The sequence below is a fragment of the Ochotona princeps genome, chromosome 24 (genome assembly GCF_030435755.1).
Source record: "Ochotona princeps isolate mOchPri1 chromosome 24, mOchPri1.hap1, whole genome shotgun sequence".
Taxonomy (NCBI): Eukaryota; Metazoa; Chordata; class Mammalia; order Lagomorpha; family Ochotonidae; genus Ochotona; species Ochotona princeps.
This window is the reverse complement of record NC_080855.1, coordinates 33035707-33056375: the sequence shown is the minus strand read 5'-3', so window position 1 is coordinate 33056375 and position 20669 is coordinate 33035707. Positions and strand designations below refer to the sequence as shown.

General features: G+C 48.1%; 1 protein-coding gene and 1 long non-coding RNA gene across 3 annotated transcripts in view; one reads left to right on the top strand and one right to left on the bottom strand.

The window, feature by feature from the left end:
* Positions 1 to 20656, bottom strand: part of LOC131483254 (uncharacterized) — a 53066-nt gene extending 32410 nt beyond the window's left edge. For both annotated transcript variants that reach the window (XR_009247601.1, XR_009247600.1), the window contains exon 1: positions 20533 to 20656. This is a non-coding gene — a long non-coding RNA (uncharacterized LOC131483254). The remainder of the gene's footprint in view (positions 1 to 20532) is intronic.
* Positions 13907 to 14300, top strand: NUPR2 (nuclear protein 2, transcriptional regulator). Its single transcript, XM_004599413.2, has one exon. It carries the CDS (start codon positions 13912 to 13914, stop codon positions 14278 to 14280), a length of 369 nt encoding a protein of 122 aa, XP_004599470.2. The 5' UTR covers positions 13907 to 13911; the 3' UTR covers positions 14281 to 14300.
* Positions 20657 to 20669: the final 13 nt, after the last annotated feature.

Genomic DNA, 20669 nt, shown 5'->3' with positions numbered 1-20669 from the left:
GAAATATCTAAAAAAAAAAAATTGCAGCCTGACAAAAGAAGGGATAAATCATGCATTTTGAGAGGGCGCAGGAGAGAAAGCACTTGCTAAAGAAGTTAGTGCAGGACGCAGGAATGAGCAAGGCAATGGGAGAAAGACCCAAGGCGCTGCAGGGATCTTCAAAGCAGCTCTCTCTGCCAACCACATCACAGTCTCATCAGAGGCCTGGGAGTACAAATACGGTATCCAATACCTTCTAGGGCAGAACCCTTTCAGGAAAAATCCTGGGATTGCCCACGGTCAGTTCCAGACTGCCTGGCCTTCAGAGGCCACAGCAGCCCCAAATTTCACTGGCCGTCATGTGACTCCTGACAGCAGCAGACAATGGCATTGGCATCTCCATCATGCTGGCTTTTTTTATTTATGTATATAAGTAGCAGAGTGGAAAAGAAAGAGAGAGAGACAAAGAACAATGCAGAGGGTGGTCCTGAGAAATTGGCAGAATTCTTCAACACAAAAGGCATGGGTGAGAGGCATATCCCTTACTGGGAGTAACCTCATGGACCATAGACAGCGAATCAAAACTGAGGAAATATTGCAGGTTCAAGTACACTTCTTTGGGGCTGGCACAATGGCTCAACTGGCTAATTCTCCACCTGCAAGTGTGACATCTCATATGGGCTCCAGTTTGTGTCTGGGTGCTCCACTTCCCATCCAGCTCCCTGCCTGTAGTCTGGGAAGTCAGTGGAGAATGGCACAAAGTCTTGGGACCCTGCACCCGCATGGGAGATCTGGAAGAAGCTCCTGGCTTTAGAACATCTCTGCTTCGGCCATTGCGGCCATTTGGGGAATGTGTCTTGAATGGAAGACCTTTTTCTCTGTCTCTCCTCTCTGTAAATCTGCCTTTGCAATGAAAAGAAGTAAAGTTTTGAAAAAGAAAATCAAGTTTACTTCTTCGATTTTGATGTCCATTTGGTAACAATCGCCCTAACTTAAAAGGGGACAGTTGCTCCAGGCCTACCCCTCATGTTACAACCAGTCTTGTGGCCATTGTCATTCCCTAACTGACCTTCCCAGTTCTTTTAATTTGCTTGCTACATTTGTCCCTTCTCGAGTGTGTTGTTATTATCTCAGCTGGTTGTGCAGGAATGTTTCATACCTGCCCTTTGACCTCTTCAACCTCTGCCCTCTTAACTTCTAGCGCCTGTGTCTTCACACTCCACAGGTGTCTAACTTCTAGGCCAGTGGTTTGAGTTCTGCAGGTTTGCAAGATGAAAGAGGTGTAAGGTCCTGGTGGATTTCAGGGTTGGAATCCCTGGTGGTGTGATGCTGAGTGAAGCCCCAGAATGGCAGAGGGTGCTTGCCATGTGAAACACTGTGGGAGAAGCGTGCAAGCAGAGTGCTGGCTTGGCTTGGAAGGCCACTGAGCACTGGGCATCAATGTGGCCTCACAGAGATACCAACACAACTGTGATGGCGTGGAGGCAAAAAGCTGGGACCCACGGTAGCCAGCTTGGGACTGACAGGCAATAAATGAATTCAACCCTTTCACTGTTCAACCTCCAAGAGCAATGGCAAGTTCCATTGGGATCCAGAAATATGTTCCCTTTCCAAGTTGCAGGATCCCAATCTATCCTGATTTGACGTTCACCTGAGAGACTCGGTGAGCCCAAATGCTACCGTCATTGCAATTCGGGAACCCTCACCCTGACATTGTCCTTGAATTTCTTTTTCAGATTATTTATTGTCTCCCCCTTTCCCCCAGATACAGGAAGGAAAAAAAAGAGAAGGTGGAAATGGTGATCCCACCCACCTTCCTGTAGCCCTTGGCCCTTATCACCCTAATCAACTATCATCAAAAAGAAATATAATTAATAATAATAATAAAAAAGAAAAAAAACCAAATTATTCATTTGAAAGTCAGAGTTGCTGCATGTGAGAGAGAGAAAGCCCACGGGTAGCAGGGACCTAAGCATTTGGGCCATGTACCACTACCTTACCAAGTCATCGCAGGGAGCTAGATCAGAAGCGGAACAGTCACGCGGTGCACGTGTCAAACTGAGCCTCCTCAGTGGCTCAGACGGAGCAGTGGACAGCGTACCCAGGTGCACAGGAGAATTGGCAGTACACTGGAGCCTGCGTAGGACACCTGGCACCACAACAGAGGACAGAACAAATTGATCAACTACCCCAGCCGAGTGTTGGCAAATCTGGCCAATCGGAGATGCTAAGGTGGACTGTGTCAGCCAGTGGATTCTGATGAGATTTCATCGTGCTTGGGATGGTGAGTCAGCAGCAACTCAGAACAGTTGAACTATCGAAGCCACTTGAGCAGTGCCCTCAGAGCATACCCCTCATCGGGGACCCTGGGATGGGTGGGAGGCTGGGTGTGGCTTCTCCCTTTGTCTCTCCCCTTCCCCAGATACAGGAAGGAAAAAAGAGACTGGTGGACACGATGGTCTTACCCACTTTCCTGTAGCCCTTGAGCCCTAATCAACTATGTAAAGATCAGATAGATAGATAGATAGATGATAAGGAACTACTTCATGCAGAGTAAATACGTGTGTGTATATTTTTCATATATATATATATATATATATATATATATATATATATATATATATATGAAAAAAGAAGTGGAACATCCGGGACATGAATTGTTACCCAGATGGAATGCTGGCATTGCAGGTGGCTGTTTTACCTGCTGCATTGCAGCTTTGGCCCTATACTTGAACCGTGTCTTCTATCTTGAATAAGAACGTTTGGGGAACTGCCATGGATGATGTCTGGTCCTCAGACCGTGAGCTGAGGTGAGAGAGACCAGAGCTAGTCATTTTTTTCTCTCTGTAAGTGCTCAGCTTACACAGCACAGTTTTCACAGTCATTCCTGGTGTCATAACTGAGAAGTGTAGCAGCCACGCAAACTTCCAGTACGTGTGACTCAGCTGGCATTTCGTTACACTCCACAAGGAGAACCCTGATTAATGAGGAGGTCACTCTGTGTTATAAATTACCAGCATGCCACTGCCCACGGACAGGAAGCTCAAACCTATCCCTCCAATCCCATTGTTGCACATCTGTTTCCTAGCATCAATTCTGTATCTGTCAAGGATCCGACCAGAAGACGTAAAGCCACATGGAAGTTTACACAGGTGAAGTTAACGTTATTCATCATAACAGGAAATTGGCATAATAAAGAACTACCTCATGCAGAGTAAAGAGAATGTTAAAAAAAAAAAAAAAAAAAAAAAAAACAGGACTAGCAGGACTAAACAACAGCTCCTGTCCCTAGGTTGAGATCCTCACCTCTTCAGGGAAAGCAATAAAGTCATCATGGCATGATATATGCAGCATGTTAGAAATTAGTCCTCTGGAATTTCCTGGAAACCTGGAGCTGTTGGGGCAGGGTTGTCTCACTGCTGTGCTCCACTACGGAGCCCCCTGGGCAGGTGCTGGGGAAAGTCGCTGGCCATCCGGGGATGCTCAACAGCTGCACGGCAGGAACCTGGGGCTAGAGCAGGTCCCTGCCAGTGGAGGCCAGCACGCTGCAAGCAGCAGGAAAAACCCTTCTCTCGCATCGTCGCTCCAGCGCCCCCTACTGACCACGCCTCATAACGTGACTCGGGGCTGAGGCAACACTTCAAACACCCATCTGGATGGATGGACAAACAGGCCGATGAAAACTGCTGGTTCATGGCACAGAGCCACCTGCCCTGAAAAGGAGGCCAGAGAGAAGAGAGGAAGGTAAATGCCAGAGGACGCTTGTCCCTCCAGATTTGCAGACACGGTCGGAGAAGGGCTAGAGAAAGATTTCTGTTACCCACACAATCAGGGTCACTAATATGATAGTCACCCTCATAGGTCCAGAGGTGAGAGTGACCATCTCTAGCCAGGTGCTTCTCTTGTTCCTCTTGTTCCTAACTCCAGGCACCTGTGCCTCCTTCCCACCTTCCAGTTCACAAAAACTCTGAAGCCATCAGACCCAACTCGTGTGATGTGTTGGTATTGGATCTCCACACCACCCCATGTTTTAGCTTTCCTCTTCGGCTCTTGTTTTAAGAAAAGGGTGAGTCCCCACTCTGGACTCCTCTGTCCCTGCCTTTAATGGAACCTCACCACGCCTTTTCCAACTCTTTGGCCCAACCCCCTTTTCCAATTCCTCCGCGCTGTGACAGCCCACACAATGGAAAAAGGTGGCAGTCAGCTTAAGGTCTTCTGGGACAGGTCCATAACCTCACCCACTCCATAACCTTGGGTTCTCGGAGAGTCCCCAAAGAGAAGTGAGAGTGTTTATCTCATTCCAGGATGAGATCTTACTTTTTTTTTTTTTTAAAGATTTATTTATTTTTATTGGAAAGGCGGATATACAAAGAGGAGGATCTTCCATCTGATGATTCATTCCCCAAGTGGCCGCAATAGCTCTTCTGGGTCTCCCACGCACGTGCAGGGTCCCAAAGCTTTGGACCACCCTCAACTGCTTTCCCAGGCCACAAGCAGAGAGCTGGAAGGGAAGTGGTGCTGCCGGGATTAGAACCGCTGCCCATATGGGATCCCGGTGCGTTCAAGGCCCAACAGCTTCCGGTTTCCAGGAAATTCCAGAGGACTAATTTCTAGCGTGCTCCATGTATCACACGATGATGAATTTATTGCTTTCAGTATACAACTGCAGTTGATTGGCTTATTTGCATTGTATGCTGATGTAAGCTTGCTTGGTTGAGTGATTCACATCATATGCCAGTGTTCTCTTAGTTGACCGGACGACCATTGCTTAAGAACCCCTGAACATGGCCGATCGGGGCTGCTTCCTCCTTCCACATGTAGCGGAATGGACAGTTCAGCGGTCAGCGCAGGCCAGTGACTCAAGCCTCCTGAGCTTCTAAGAGTCTGCTCCTGACTCATTTCTGGGATAGGTTTGGTCAACTCGCAACACCCACCAGCACTGAGCCTGCTCACGTTTCTTCTATTTTGAAGGCCTTCCCTGGATTCAGTGTGTTCCCCTGTTCAGGTTCCCCACACACCCACTAAGCCATCTGCTCCTACCAGGCCTGCCCCACGCGGCAGCCTGAGTCATGGCTTGGCTCCAATCCATGAATCTGCTCATATCGCTCCCCTCATTGGAACAGCTCCTTCTTGCTATGGAGATAAAATCCAAACTTCTTTTTTAATTTCAATGTTGTAAAAAAAATTATTTTATTTCTTTGAAAGGGACAGGGATGGAAGGAAAGAGAATCTTCCATTTGTTGGTATACTACCCAGTTGGCTGCAACAGCCAGGACTGGTCCAGGCTGAAGCCAGGAGCCAACAGCTTCATCATTGTTTTTCATGTGAGTAGCAGGGATCCAAACACCTGAGCTATATTCCGCTGCCTTTCTAGGTACCTTAGCAGGGAGTTGCATTGGAAGTCTGGCAGCAGGGACTTGAAACTGTGCTCCATAGGATGCCAGCACCATAGGCAGTGATTCAACCCCCTGTGCCACAATGCTGACCCCCAAATCCAGGTTTCCTGATAGTCCCTGCCCTGCCTAGGATACAAATCAGCTTCATTGTCTGCACCTGGAATGCCTCCACACCCTTCACTGAGCCTCAAGTATGTTTTACATGTATTTAATTATTTGAAAATCATTTACAGAAAGGGACAGAGAGCTCTTCCATCTGCTGGTTCATTCCCTGGTTAGTTGCAATGGCCAAGCTAAAGCCAGGAACCAAGAGCCTCTTCCAGCTCTGGGTAGCAGGAATATGAGTTGGTCCATGTCCCAGTTTTTTTTTTTTCCAGGATGTTAGCAAAGAGCTGAATTGGAGTAGAGAAGCTAGGACGTGAAGTGGCAACCACATGGGACGCTGGTTTTGCAGGAGGCAGCTTTACCTGCTATGACATGATGCTGGCCTTGTTCTGGAGTACATCATAGAGAGGGGTCCCTGAAATCTCTACTATCTAGCTGGATAGCTTCTGCTCACCTATCCTCTATCTTCCTTGGCATCACCTCCTCCTAGAAGCCCTCCTTGGCTCCCCAAACTCTCAAGAGCCTGAGACATGATGTGCTGTTCCCAAAACAGGAATATTAGGGAGAATAAAGATACTCAGGCTTAATTCCCGAGTGCTTTAGCTCAGTATTTGACATAAACTAGTCACTACAGTAGGTAGATAATGCCGCTACCCTTGAATGTTCTTGTCCACACATAGTTACACTATGATACATGGGAACAAAAAAAAATAGGATGCAGACAGAATTAAGATTGCTAATCGATTTTAAAGTAAGATCGTCTGAGTGGGTATTGCACAGCTGCTGCAGACACCACTTGCGATGCCCATATCCCATTCGGAAGCTCGTTCACACCCTAACTCCCCTGCTCCTGACCCAGCATTCCTGCCAATGCACATGAAAACATCCCTGCCACCCAGTGGAGACTAAGCAGCAATTCCAAACACCTGCTGATGGCTTGGCCCAGCCTGGCCTTTAAGGCCATTTGGGGAAACGAACCAGTGGATGGAAATATGTCTCTATCTTTCAAATAAACAAATAAATACTTAAAAAAAATCTGCCATGTTCCAAATGGCAGCTGCAGAGGTACAGGGGTTACTTGAGTCGATAATCATTTGGAGATCAAGTTGAGTAAATTGAATGCTGCAGGTCATGTACCTGCAAGGGATTCTCCAGCTGTATTAAAATACTGTGAGGATTAGTATTCTAAAACTCTGAACAAGAACAGGTAGGTGGCACAGGTGTGAAGATGCTGCTTGGAATGCCCACAACTCATGCTGGAATGCCCGGGTCTGAGTCCCAGCACCACTTTCAATTTGAGCTTCCTGCTAATGTGCAACCCAGGAAGCAATGGCAATGAGTCAAATACTTGGGTCCCTGTCATGCACATGGGACATCTGGAATTTCCGGCTCCTGGTTCAGCTTGGTCCAAGCTAAGCTGCTATGGACATTTGGGGAATGAAGTAGGAGAGGGAAGATCTTTTCTTGGTCTCTCTGCCTTTAAATTCAAATGAAAACAAGTCCAGCAAACAAACAGTACCTGAGCTAAAACCATCCTTGATGCTACTGTGATGTTAATGTGGGGCCCACACAGTATGCCTTTTGCCCCTTGTAATTTGGACAGTGGAAATTGGTGTTACAGGGATTTTGTGACGGCTATATGAACACAAAAGGAAACAGATCTGTTTGTGGATTTTCTACATAAACAGATTTATGGACCTTAAGAGATTTTTTTTTTGGCAGAAGCACAGGTGAGTATTATCTTGTTCACCTCGGGGCAAGCACGGGGCTCAGTGCTAGCTGTGTTCAATATCCTGCTCTCGATGCCTCCTGCTGCTGCGGAGCGTGGAAGGCAGTGGCTGATGGTGCCAAGTGCCTGAGTTCCTGAAGCTCACGCGAGAGTCCTGGACTGAGTGCCCAGCTTACAGCTTTGGTCCCTGACTGGAACTGTTGCAGGCCTCTGGGAAGTGAATCAGCACATAGACATGCTACTCTCTCCCCTCCCCCTCTCAAACAGCTAGTGCACTGTTACAGCAGCTACCACTTACATAAGCACTTCAAACATACCACACACATCCTTTTGCCTCTGCTGCCCTTCTCCCCTGGTCACCCAGAAACCTAGGGTCATTGGCAAGGGCGTTAATCAGCATGGCTCCCCAGCCGCCAGGCTCTGCATTCCACTTCCACAATACCTACACCACTGACATCCTTTGAACTGCACTGGACTTTCTTAGGCACGTTAGAGCATAAAGCACAGGCACCAAACCCTCACTGAATCCAGCCTCAGAGACCATGTCCAACTCTCTCCCTCCCCGATGTACCAGCTCTGTGTCTTTCACCTTAAAGATAAGTCTCTGAACTGATCTGTACTTGTAGCAGGCAAGGCAAGCAGGAAAAGGGTGCCTGGTTCTGTGGATTAAACCCTCCACTTAGGGTTGTCAGATTCAGAAATTACAAATCTAGGGGCCCAGCGCAGTGGCCTAGCAGCTGAAGTCCTCGCCTTGAATGCGTCGCGATCCCATATGGGCGCCGGTTCTAATCCTGGCAGCCCCACTTCCCATCCAGCTCCCTGCCTGTGGCCTGGGAAAGCAGTCAAGGACAGCCCAAAGCCTTGGGACCCTGCACCTGCATGGGAGACCTGGAAGAAATTCCTGGCTCCTGGCTTTGGATCGGCGCCACACCGGCCATTGCGGTCATCAGGAGAGTGAATCATCAGACAAAAGATCTTCCTCTCTGTCTCTCTTCCTCTCTGTGTATCTGCCTTTCCAATAAAAAGAAATACATTTTTTAAAAAAGGAAGAAGTTATAAACCTGGGAGCCAGCTTTGTAGTGCAACAGCTTAAATCTCCGCTTGAGGTGCTGGCAACTGTAAGAGCACAGGTTAAAGTCCTGCCAGCTCCACTTCTTCCCCAGCTTCCTGCTAGTGTGCCCAGGGAAGGCAATAGGTGAAGACCCAAGTACCTGGGCCCCTGCATCCACGTGGCCGACTTGGAGTGCCAGGTTCTTGGCTTCAGCGTGGCCCAGCTCTAACTGCTGCAGCCACTTGGAATCTGTCTCTCCATCTCTCTTTCCTCTCCCCTTCCTACTTCCCTGTCATTCTGCCTTTCCAATTAATAAATAAATCTTTCCAAAAAGTTACAGATTCTGGACTCACAATTTAATTTGTATTTCAAATATACAAATCATTTGGAGAGAGGGAGAAAACACTCATCCTAAAACATGCTTTGTGTTTATTTGAAACCCTGAAATACGAATTTAACCAGGCATCCTGTATTTTATCCAACCATCCTACCCCCACTTCCTCTTCTCGTGCCTTTGCACAAAATCTGTTGTGTGAGCAGGGGGGCGTGGTAGTCCAGTACATCAGGTTAAACTGCTGGTTCAGACATCTGCATCCCACATCTGGGTACCTGGTTCCACGCTTACATCCTCTGCTTCCCATTCAACCTCGTGCAAGGTGGAGGACTTGAAGTTTGGACTCTGGGCTTAAGCTAGGCCCAGCCTTGCCTGGTAGCTTCTGGAGGTATTTAGGAAGTGAATTAGTGGGTGAAAGATTCTCTCCGACCTCTGTGTTACAAGTAGATGAAAATGATAAACTGGGCCAAGCGCCATGGCCTAGCGGCTAAAGTCCTCGCTTTACATGTGCCAGGATCCCATATGGTTGCCAGTTCTAATCCCGGGAGCCCCGCTTCCTGTCCAGCTCCCTGCTTGTGGCCTGGGAAAACAGTCGAGGACGGCCCAAAACCTTGGGACCCCTGCACCTGCATGGGAGACCCAGAAGAGCTCCTGGCTTCAGATCGGCGCCACACTGGCCGTTGCGGCCAACTGGGGAGTGAATCAACAGTAGATATTTCTGTCTCTCCTCCCCTCTGTCTATATATATCTGTCTTTCCAATAAAAATAAATAAATCTTTAAAAAAAAGAAAATGATAAATTAAAAAAGTGTGCTTTGTGATCCTCAGAAGCTGGGAATCGAAACTCAGAACATAGAGGCCTCTCAGTTAATGAAGCAAAGAATACAAAAAGACAACCCTATTTTCTTCTAGACTTCCTGTGGCAGTGAGACAAAACACAGATGACTCGCTCAGTAGTTGTCTTGAAGCCAGGTGATAGCTATCGGCAAGATCCTGAATTATCTATATGATAGGGTAGATTTGGTGTTCTCACCCTTTTAATGAATATGTCGCAGGATATATGCATCCTGTATCCATAAAGCTTTCGCAAGAAAGTGAAGGACGGCAAGTCATCTTTGCTTTCTGAGAATAACCAATGTTGACGAGGAGAGAAGAGAGAGCACTGAGATGGGGTGGTGGGTGACCTGGTAGGCCCAGTTACTAGCTGGGTTGGTGGCTTTTGAAGACCCAGCAGTGAAGTTACCAGTGTAGGGGGTCAGTCCTGCCATCAAACCACAAATGCAGACTCTACTATAAATGTCAGAAGACTCTCATTATGCATGTATCTGTGAGGGGAAAGGTTCAAAATGCCTTTAGAGTCTTAAATGGTATCAGCTACTTATTAAGGGCAACATAAAACAATGGCAGGTGGGCATTTGGCTCAGTAGCTAGGATGGCTGTTGGAATTCTGGACTCCCCACATCAGAGTGCCAAGGGTCAAGCCCTGGCTCCGCTTCTGATCCCAGTTTCTAGCTAAAGCATAATCTGAAAAGTAGCAGGTGATGATTCAAATGGGTGAGTCCCTGCCTCCCTTGTGGGAGACCTGGGTGGAGTTCCTGGTTCCCAGCTTCAAGAGGATTGGAAGTTCTTTGGGTTCACCTCCTGAGTGTCCGGTCAACTCCCCTTCCCACCTGGTTGCTGGTGGAGTTCCGGCAGCTGGTGGAGCTCAGGTCATCACTTCCTGAATGCCACTGACATATCAGGTCACTGCCACACCACACCATTGTCTCCACTGCTTTCCTGTGTCCATTAGTCTGCAGGTGCCCCTCTGCCATTAGTCTGTCCTTTCCTGTTTCTTGGAATATGCCCTCTCTTCTTCACCCTGGCTAATGTTTCTCCGTCTGTTTAAACGTGTCCTCACCCTATTCCGCCATCTTGATTCTCCTGAGAAATTTCTAAAAACATGCCACCTCGCTGCTTCCCATGGACTGGACCACTGCTGCAGAATGCTCAGCTAGGAGCACAGACGGCTTCATAGACCACCTGGGAGTGAACAGTGCCACCTGCCTGCATCCTAGGGCTCTATGTGGGTCAAGTCACTCAGGGCTGGATGCCCTGTTGTTTCTTAGCATGAAGGGTCAAAAACAAAGAGTTTATACTCAGCAATGTTTTAGCAAATCAAACTAGACAACACATCAAAATAATTCTAGTACAGGCATTATGACCAAGTCACAAAACAAGGATGGTTCAATGTACAAAACTCAGTTAATTCAATAAATGATGGGACACAAAATCACAAATAAAAATCACAGTGAGATATTGCTTCACACAATTAGCATGACTATTATGGAAAGAGCAATATAGAAAAAGAAAAAGAAAATGGCAATTGCTGCTGGTGGGCCTCAGGACAGGGCATCTTGATCGGATCCCAACTCCAGCCACCATGTGTACATGGTGAGCTGTCGCTGGGCCTGCCTGGGTTCGGGGGCTGCTCCTTTCGGGGTGAGTATGCGGGGACGGGGGGAGGTCTCCGTGACTGGGTGGTGAATGGGATTGGGGAGGGGCACGACCTTGGGCCTGGGGGTTTAAACTTCCACCAGCCTCCTGGCTGCTGGAGGGCCTCAGGACAGGGTGTCTTGCTCAGATCCCGACTCCAGCCACCATGTACAAGTGGTGAGCTGTCTGGGAAAGCAGTGGAGGACAGCCCAAAGCTTTGGGACCCACGGGTCCTGGCTCCTGGCCTCAGATCCTGCAGCTCCAGCTGTTGTGATCATTTGGGGAGTGAATCATTGGACAGAAGATCCTCTCTGTCTCTCCTCCTCTCTGTATAACGACTTTCCCATAAATTTTTTTTTTTAAAGTTGGAGCTGGGGGGCGGGGTATGGTTGGCTGGGTTAGACCACATTTGCTGCTTGTTGTGTCAGAGCAGGGCATGGGCCATGTCAGACTGAGCCACAATACCCGCCAGAACCAGGATATGGGAACAGATTCTATAGGGGAATTATGGGCTCACCTCTGGTGGGACAGCAGCAACTATCTGTTTGCGTGAAGAGGGGTGTGGCCCACACATCCCCCACAGAATCTACCCCCGGATATGGTTCTCAAGTACTAGTTAGTGTTATGGCCTGCCTAATGTGACCATCTGCTGATCTCCATCATCATGTCAGGTAATAGGATATCCTGCTGGACAAGCCCTGATCCTTAGCTTTTGCATGAACTGGTATTCGGTGCTCAGCATTAAGTGATTACAAGTTCTTCAAAGGAAGAGTTACTGGCATTGGGAATCTTTAGGATTGACTCAGATCCCAGAGGCACAGTGGGATCAACCTGGAGCTACCTAAGCAGCGATTCAAAGAACCAAAACCCCAGAGCGGCCGGGCGGCCAGCAGGCAGAGCCTGGCGCCACATGGCGCACTGGCAGCCCGGAGACAGCTCACCACTTGTGGCCTAGCTGCTAAAGTCCTCGCCTTGAACGCACCGGGATCCCATATGGGCGCCAGTTCTAATCCCTGCCGCTCCACTTCCCATCCAGCTCCCTGCTTGTGGCCTGGGAAAGCAGTCAAGGTCGGCCCAAAGCTTTGGGACCCTGCACCCGCGTGGGAGACCCGGAAGAGGTTCCTGGTTCCCGGCATCGGATCGGCACAGCACCAGCCGTTCCGCTCACTTGGGGAGTGAATCATTGAAAGGAAGATCTTCTTCTCTGTTTCTTCTCCTCTCTGTATATCTCACTTTGTAATAAAATAAATAAATCTTTCCAAAAAAAAGTAAGAATTACACCCTTTTTCTGCCTTTCCTCTGAAAGTGAATTTCAGGATAACCATATAGTTTTAATTCACATGGGGAAAGAATTCTAGCTAATGAGATGTGGAAAAGAATGATTGCATTAGAAAATTGGGCGTCACGATAGCCTAATGGCTAAAGTTCTCACCTTGCATGCGCTGGGATCCCTTAGGGGTGCCGGCTCATATCCCGGCTGATTCACTTCCCTTCCAGCTCCCTGCTTGTGGCCTGGGAAAGCAGTCCAGGGCAGCCCAAGGCCTTGGGACCCTGCACCCACATGGTAGATCCAGTAGCGGACTCCTGGCTTCAGATTGGCTCAACTTGGGCCGTTGTGGCCACTTGGGGAGTGAACCAACAGATGGGAGATCTTTCTGTTTCTTCTTCTCTCTATAAATCTGCCTTTCCAACAAAAATATATAAATCTTTTTTTAAAAAAAAAAAAGGTTCTTGATTTTCATTTCTTCAGCTACACATTAGTCATTTAATAGCATGTTATTTAACTTCTTGATGTTGTTAATTTCTTTTTTCTCCCAGATGTTGATTTTATTTTGTGGCTCTTCATTTAAGGGGATGTATAGTAGCTGTGTAATGGATACTGTCATATCCAGTAACATGTCATTTAACTTCAGACTCTGTAAATTTCTATTTTTCTTTTTATTGTTGATTTAGTATCATGACTTTTCTGAAATAAATTTTTAAGAGATTACGTCGGGGTCACTGACACAGAGAACAAGACATCTATGTAGGTGGAAGTAAAAATTCCTTCTGCGTCTTATTAAAGACACTCCCCTGGGCCTTGTTCATTTAAGGAATCATCAAGATTGCCCTAGCAGCCAGGTATGTAGGCCACTCCTCCAAGGAGCATGAAATAACTGCAAGAAACCCAGTAGAAGAGCGGAGCGAAAAAAAAAATTTTTTTTTGAGATTTTAAAAAATTATTTTTGATTTTTTTAAAAATCCCGAGAGAAGAAGCTGCAGTTTTTGCGGGATGAGAATCACCTGCGCTGGCCAAACAAGGCCTTCTTCACCGTCCCTTTAATTGGGTAATCAGACCCGGGAGTCGGCCTGGCCGCCCGGGAGCGCACCTTCCCCGCCATCCTGTCACCTACAGGCGGACTGACGGCGCCCGGCACCTCGGGGCCTGCGGAGGAGGGCGACAGGGCTCGGGGACAGCACTTCAAGGCACGGGGTGAATTTCAGCCTTTTCCTAGACATGAACACACATTCTTAAGAGAAAACGGACTTTTTCCTTTAGATGCTGCATTTTTCACTTCATTTTCGAGCACTTTCTCTCGTCAGGAAATAGCCCGACGAAACGTCTGGGGGCGGCTAGACGTTTCCCGGAGGGAGGCACGGTCTTCCCTGTTTATTAATGGGTCTCTCCTGGGTGGACATTCGGAGAATTCGCCGTTTCGGACGAACAACAAACCGCAGAGTCACCACAGACGGAAGGACCGTCCGGGCCACTCTCGGGCCTCCGCCACAGCAGCGCACTGCTGCAACGCAGGAGTCGCCGCTCTGTGACGTCCTCGTGCCCCGCCCTCCCTGCAGCACAGCCAATGGGAGCTCGGGGCGGGCCTGCCCTGCTCCCTCCGCGCGGGCGCGTGAGAACGAGCAGGCAGCCAGCCAGGCGGCCGGGCACCATGGAGCGGGTTACGGGGCTACCAGTTCGAATCCCGGCTCGGGCCCGGCCGCCGGCGAGCCTCGAAGAGGAACCTGACGACTGCCTCGACTACTACTATCTGCGCGATTTCCCGGCCCGTGGGGCGGGACGCAGCAAGGGCCGCACGCGGCGGGAGCAGCAGCTGCGCAGCCAGCGGCCGCTGCCGGCCGGCCACGAGCGCAAGATCGCGCAGCGGCTTTTCAATGGGCAGCGCAAGCGCCGGCAGCGCCAGCTGAAGCCGCGGCCGCGCACCCGCCTGGCCTGAGCCGCCCCGCATCCCCTGCGCCCCAGAGCTGGGAGGCTGAGTGCAGGTGGAAGGCTAAAGCTGCCTTGCTTTTTAGTTTTTGCTACTTGGGTGGGAGACGGGTCTGGGGGGCGCTGGTACTAGGTTTGAGAAATAACTGATTTTTTTTTTGTCTGTATTTTTTTATTATTATTTACAGAATACCCGAAGGACTTCATGAGAGTATTTTATTGGATTCCAACTGTCAGCTGTGGTCCTGAAGGGAGAAAAAAAAAAAATCCATGTTGGTCGGCAGCTTTTCAACGTCGCTTAACTTTGCTGTTTCACTGTCTTTCTCCTACTAGTTGATTGTTAAGTAACATCCAGGTGGATATGCCTTTTTAGGATTTTTTTCATTAAAAGGACAGCAAGCATGGAGTTTTAACTCGTCCGTCCTCCGCTTCCCCAGTTACTGTATGAATTCGTTTAAGGCCCACAAATGCTTGGGTTCTTAAGCATAGAGATCACCAAGATGAATGAGATGAGTGCTGGGAATTTATTCCGCATTTCTGCCTCAGTGTCACAGGTTCCACTGAAGGTTTACTGTTTGCTTGTTATAAAAGTGTGTGTGTGGCACAGTTGCTAGGTTCTGATGCCGCAGTCTGGTGCCGTGCGTGCCCAGTGTAGAGAAGGCATTCGCCAGGCACAGAGACCACGATTGCATCAACTTCGCAGTAGACCAGGCACTCCGACTCTTGCCTGTAACACAGAAGTAGCTGTTTCCGAGCTGGCGTGGATTGGCTCATGCCTCGTTGGGTGGGACACGAAGATTAGTCACTCCTCACCATGGTGTTGAGGATTTTCCTGCACACCCCCCCCCAAAAAAAAAATGTTCTGCACCTTAATTGTCGACAAATGTCTTGTTAGAGTTACAAGCCAGTCTAGATTATCCTAAAATCTGCCAAGATCAGCAAAATTATACTTCAACACAACAAATGGCTAAATACTAAAATGAAATAGACACGAGACAGCTGAATGGTACCTTATAGCCATTTTAAGGTATATAGCAGCCGGTCCTGAATATAAACTAAAATTGAAATATCAATGAGCTAATAATAGGTTGTGGTTAAGAACTTGCTTTTTTTTTTTTTTTTTCAACATACTGGTTACCCAAAACCATGTCAATTCCATAATATTGCAAATTGCTGTTGATGTTATATTGGGACTCTTAATTGACTGGGATGATATTCTACCAGCTCTAACTTCAGACCAGAAATGGTCTCCCCAAGAAACTGTTCAACCCATCTGGACAATAAGTAGCTGGACTCTATGCTTGGTATATGTTTGCAAGGAAAGAATCTTGATTGAATTTGAACTGTAATACTGCATCAAGGTGGAGGAATCCACCAGGGGGGAGGGGAGGAGGAGGGGTGGGGGGATTCCCAGAGCCTATGAAACTGTCACATAATGCAAAATAATTAATAATAAAAAAAAAGAAGTAGCTGTTTCCGTAGCTGCTGCATGGGACACACTCCAGAATGGAAAGCAAGGTGGAGTCCCTGTTGTTTATGTTCTAACCCAGCTGACTGTTAAGGCATGGCGTCAGCACCTGGGCTCCAGCCATCCACAGGGAGGACAGGATGAAGTTCATGGCCCCTGGCTTTGACCTGAAATAGCCCTGGCCGTACGCATTTGGGAAATCCATCTAGGGATGAGAGGTGTCTCCCCACCCATTCACACCTGTTGCACCCTCTGTCTTTGCCTTTTGAACGAATACATCTTTTTAAATTTTAACTTTTTTAATCCATAATTTTCCTGCGGTTTATGGTAAACGTGTTACGTGCAAACCATGCTGCATCTTAGCAATTTTTTGGAAAATGGAGAATTTTACAGGAAACTTACTTTTTGAAAAAGATTTATTTTTCTCCCTCAATATCCTCCTTTACCTCAGATACAGGATGGAAATAATATGGACATAATAGTGTTGCCCACTTCCCTATCCCCCTGAACCTTTTTTTTTTCTTTTTTCTTTCTTTAACTGTAATTAACTATGAAAAGATTGTCAACAACAACACAATAAAATAGATTATAAAAAATAAATAAATAAATAAATCTCAACTAAGGAAAAAAAAAAAAAAAGAAAAAGATTTATTTATTATTTGAAAGGCAGAGTTATACAGAGAAGACTTCCATCTGCTGGTTCATTGCCCAAATGGCCTAACAACCAGGCAGGGCCAACTTGAAACGAGGAACCCTAGCCAGGTCTCCCACATGGGTGGCAGGGGCCCACACACTTGGACTGTCTGCCCTGCTTGCCCAGGTGCATTAAATAGAGCAGTGGGGACCTGAACTGCTGTCCGTGTGGGATGCAGGCAGCTGCTTAACCCAGGATACCACAGTGCCAGCCCCAGGAGACTCATCTTCCATCAAGCTAACAGGGAACTGGATCAGCAATGGAGAGGGGCCTGGTACAATGGCTCTGTCCTCCAACCTCTGAAATCCCAAATGGGCACCAGTTTGTATCCCGGCTGCTTCACTTCCCATCCAGCTCCCTGCTTGTAGCCTGGGAAGGCAGTCGAGGACGGCCCAAAGCCTTGAGACCCTGCACCCGTGTGGGAGACCCGGAAGAAGCTCCTGGCTTCTGGCTTCGGATTGGCTCAAGTTTGGCTGTTGTGGCTGCACGTGCCTCTTACCTCAGATTCTATACTTGTTAACCCAGACTTTTGTTTCCAACCTTCTCTCCTAGCCCCAGCCATTGTGCGTATTTGGGGATTAAATCAGCCGATGGAAGATCTCTCCGTCTCTTCCCCTCCCTATAATTTTGACATTCAAATAAAATACATTTTTAAAAAATAGCAAAACCCTGGATGTCACTCCTTTTGTGTCCTTCAAATATGCTGATAGCTGCTTTTATTATGAAATCCGAGTATTGGTACTGTGACTTGGGTAAAGCAACTGCCTGCAATGGTGGTATCGTATCCGGGAACTGGTTCAAGTCTTGGCTGTTCCACTTCCCATCTAGCTTCCTGATGATGTGCCTGGTGGAGAATGGTGCAAGTGCTTGGGTCCCTGAACCCACACGTGACCCTGGCCCCTGGCTTCGGACAGTCCCAGCTCTAGCTGTGTGGCCATCTGGGAAGTGAGCCAGCAGACGGACATGGATGCCCTCTTTCTTTCTCTTCTCTCCCTTTCAAATAAATAAATAAACCCTTAAAAAATCCAGAGCCCAACGCGGTAGCCTAGCAGCTGAAGTTCTCGCCTTGAAAAAACTGGGATCCCATATGGGCACTGGTTCTAATCCCGGAAGCTCCACTTCCCAACCAGCTCCCTGCTTGTGACCTGGGAAAAGGAGTCGAGGACGGCCCAAAGCCTTGGGACCTTGCATCCATGTGGGAGATCCTAGAGGAAGTTGCTGGCTCCTGGCTTCGTATTGGCACAGCACCGGCCTTTGCGGTTGCTTGGAGAGTGAACCATCGGATGGGAGATCTTCCTCTCTGTCTCTCCTCCTCTCTCTATATCTGACTTTGCAATAAAAATAAATAAATGTTCGAAAAAGAAATCCAAAACCTTCCTGGTCGGACCGTGGCCCACTTCAGCTCAGTCTCAGATGATTCCGCTCTGGTCCAGCTGCACTGCCTTGGCTCACTCTACTGGTTTTTTTTTTTTTTTTTCCCAACTTTTATTTTTGATGATGTTTACATAGTTGACTAGGGTGGGAAGGGTCGAGGATTAGGGGAAAGTGGGTGAGACCATTGCTTCTAAATTTTCTTTTTCTTCCTCCTGTTTCTGGGGGGAGCGGTGAGATAAGGGGAGAAGCCACACCCAGCCTCTCAAACAGCACCCAGGGATGGGGAATGGTGACCCAGCATCAACCCACGGTCTCCCCCCAATGTGGTGTATGCTCTGAGGGTTCTGCCCAAGTGGTTTTGACAGTTCTGAAATTTCAGTCTTGCTGATCCAAGGATGAGCAAATCTTGCCAAGGTCCATAGGCTGACACAGTCCACCTTAAGAGTCTCCCCTTGCCCTGATATTTGCTGTCAACACTTGGCTCAGGTAGTTGACCAATTTGTTGTGCCCTCCTTCCTCTGCTGTGGTACCAGATGTCCTCTGTGGGCTCCAGTGGACTGTCATATCCTCCATAGGTATGCCATCCACTGCTGTGTCTAAGCCACTGAGGAGGCCCAGTCCTGACACGTACACTCCATGGTCAGACCACAAATCCTGCAATTCTCATGGTTGGAGTTCTGAGTCCACCAAAGAAACCTCATCTGAAGTGATCCCAGCTAACTTGTGTGTGCTTGCCAGTACAGGGTCTGGCTCTGTACATCACACACATCAATCTACACATACTGGTGATTGTAATTGCTGGGTCACTTCTGTCTCCAGCTGTCTCTTATGTAAACCAATGGACACTATGTGGCCCAGAGCAACCCAGCCCACCACACACTTGGCCCTCACATACACCAGCAGGAGCTTGCAGCCTAGTCGGAGAAACTCCCAATAACCTTTACCAGGCCTGCCCCCCACCCTGGCTCCTGCACATGCCAGTATGTGCAGCAGACTGGTCCAGTCTGCCCTGCATTTCATTTGGTTCTTGTATACATCAATGGGCACTGGAGCCTAGTTCAACCCAACCAACCCCACTACCCATCCCACATGCCGGTGGGTGCCACCGCCTGTTTAAAAAATCTCCCCCCGCCCCAGGCTTGATTCTCATGCTTGCCAGTGGGAGCTGCAGCCCATTGGAGAGATGCCCACAGTTTCCCGATTAGGCCCACTCTCATTCCCATATCTTGCCCTCTCCAGGTGGTTCTGCAGACTAGCTGGAAGGATGTGCCCCAGCCCTATCACTGTAAGAAGCCAGTAGTGGTAAGTGGGGTGGCAAAAATTGAAAATGAAGAGAATATACCTGAAGGTATATATCAGTGAAGGATTCAGAGCGCAGACTAAATTCAGACTAGAGATTTATGAATAAGGTGTGCCGCCCCCACAATTCGATTTCTCCTTCTCTCCTCCCTTTTCTGGGAAACTGCTGGGTGGAGTGCTATGTGGATGTGGAATTCCCCCACATCCTCCAAGGACTTTAACAGCTGCTATCAGACCATTAGTCTCATTTTCTTTGGGCCTTTCCACAGGCACAAGGCTAATACCTACCTAGCCACCTACCACCTAAGTTAGGGTATAGGTCACTAGACACTGATAGTTACCGCAGTTACAGAAAGTGGGTGGACACCACAGTGACCTCAGCCAGAGATCTGGAATGCCCCAAAGGCAGCCAAGACCACATATGGGCCAATGATGGACAAAGGCCTACATTCTTGTCCTATCAGGACCCAAGCAGGGCTGATGTCAGCACCCCTGCCAGAGGCAGTATAAAACCTTTCTCCACTATCCAGCTTGCCTTTCCCACTTCCGGTCCTTTCCTCTCCTGCTCAGGAACGGACTTTTCTTTGCATAATAAAGGCCTGTTTGTACTTGGCTGGTATTTTCTGTTTTGGGTGGTCAGCAGATCTAACATACATGGAAAGTCACTCTGGGCCAAGCTTCATCAGTTATATACAGAGGCTAGTTTAGGCCAAGTTTATTTCAATGGAACATCAGTTTCTTGTTTTATCTGATGCTGTTTCTGAAGAAGCCCGTGTACAGTGAGAAACCCTCAAAGGCAGCACTACCATAGGATCCATGAGAGAGCACAAACGTAAGATAAATTATTGGGAAGGTGGTCTGGGGCAGCTAAGACAATGGATCCCTATGCCATAAGTCACGGAAAGGACTATAGAGAAAGCCGGTGCAGAGCTAACTGGAATGCACATAAGACTTTTTCAAGAAATACTCATATTCATGATCTGTTCCAGACATTATGATAGGATTCTGGCACACAATTGGAAGTAAGAAGCATAGTTTCATTTTGACTGGGATTACCTCCAGAATTACCTACGAGGCAATACGGTGGTTACCTCCCAAGAGGGCTGCTAACACATGGAGCTGACTGCCTACATTAGCCATTCTGTACAATCTGGTTGAATTACCCTTGCACAGATGCCTTCTCAATTCTGGACACAAACTCTACGACATACAAGAAAAGGGACTGAAAACCCTAAGCCTAGGTCGTTATTACTGGGGACTACAGCCACGGAGAGAAGCATAAATCAAAGTCCTCCGTCCTGTCAATCAAGCCTTGCCTAAAACTTTCCTCCAATTCATATTCTATGGCCACACTACGACTAAGAAAACTAACTGCTCAAGTACCATGTTCAAAGTCCCCTGGCAGTCAAGCCAAAAATGTGACTCACGTTCAAGGTTGAGTTACAATAACACAAATGGCTGAAGGACGCAGGGTCTCCTTGGCCTAGGAAGCAAACTGCCTGACTCACTGTAGCACCGGAGGACAAAGTTTGCAGAGCAAATAGAGGAACTTCCGGTTAGAGAA

Excerpts from the sequence above, each read along its gene's own strand:
- NUPR2 (XM_004599413.2), top strand. The coding sequence starts at position 13,912 with ATGGGAGCTCGGGGCGGGCCTGCCCTGCTCCCTCCGCGCGGGCGCGTG.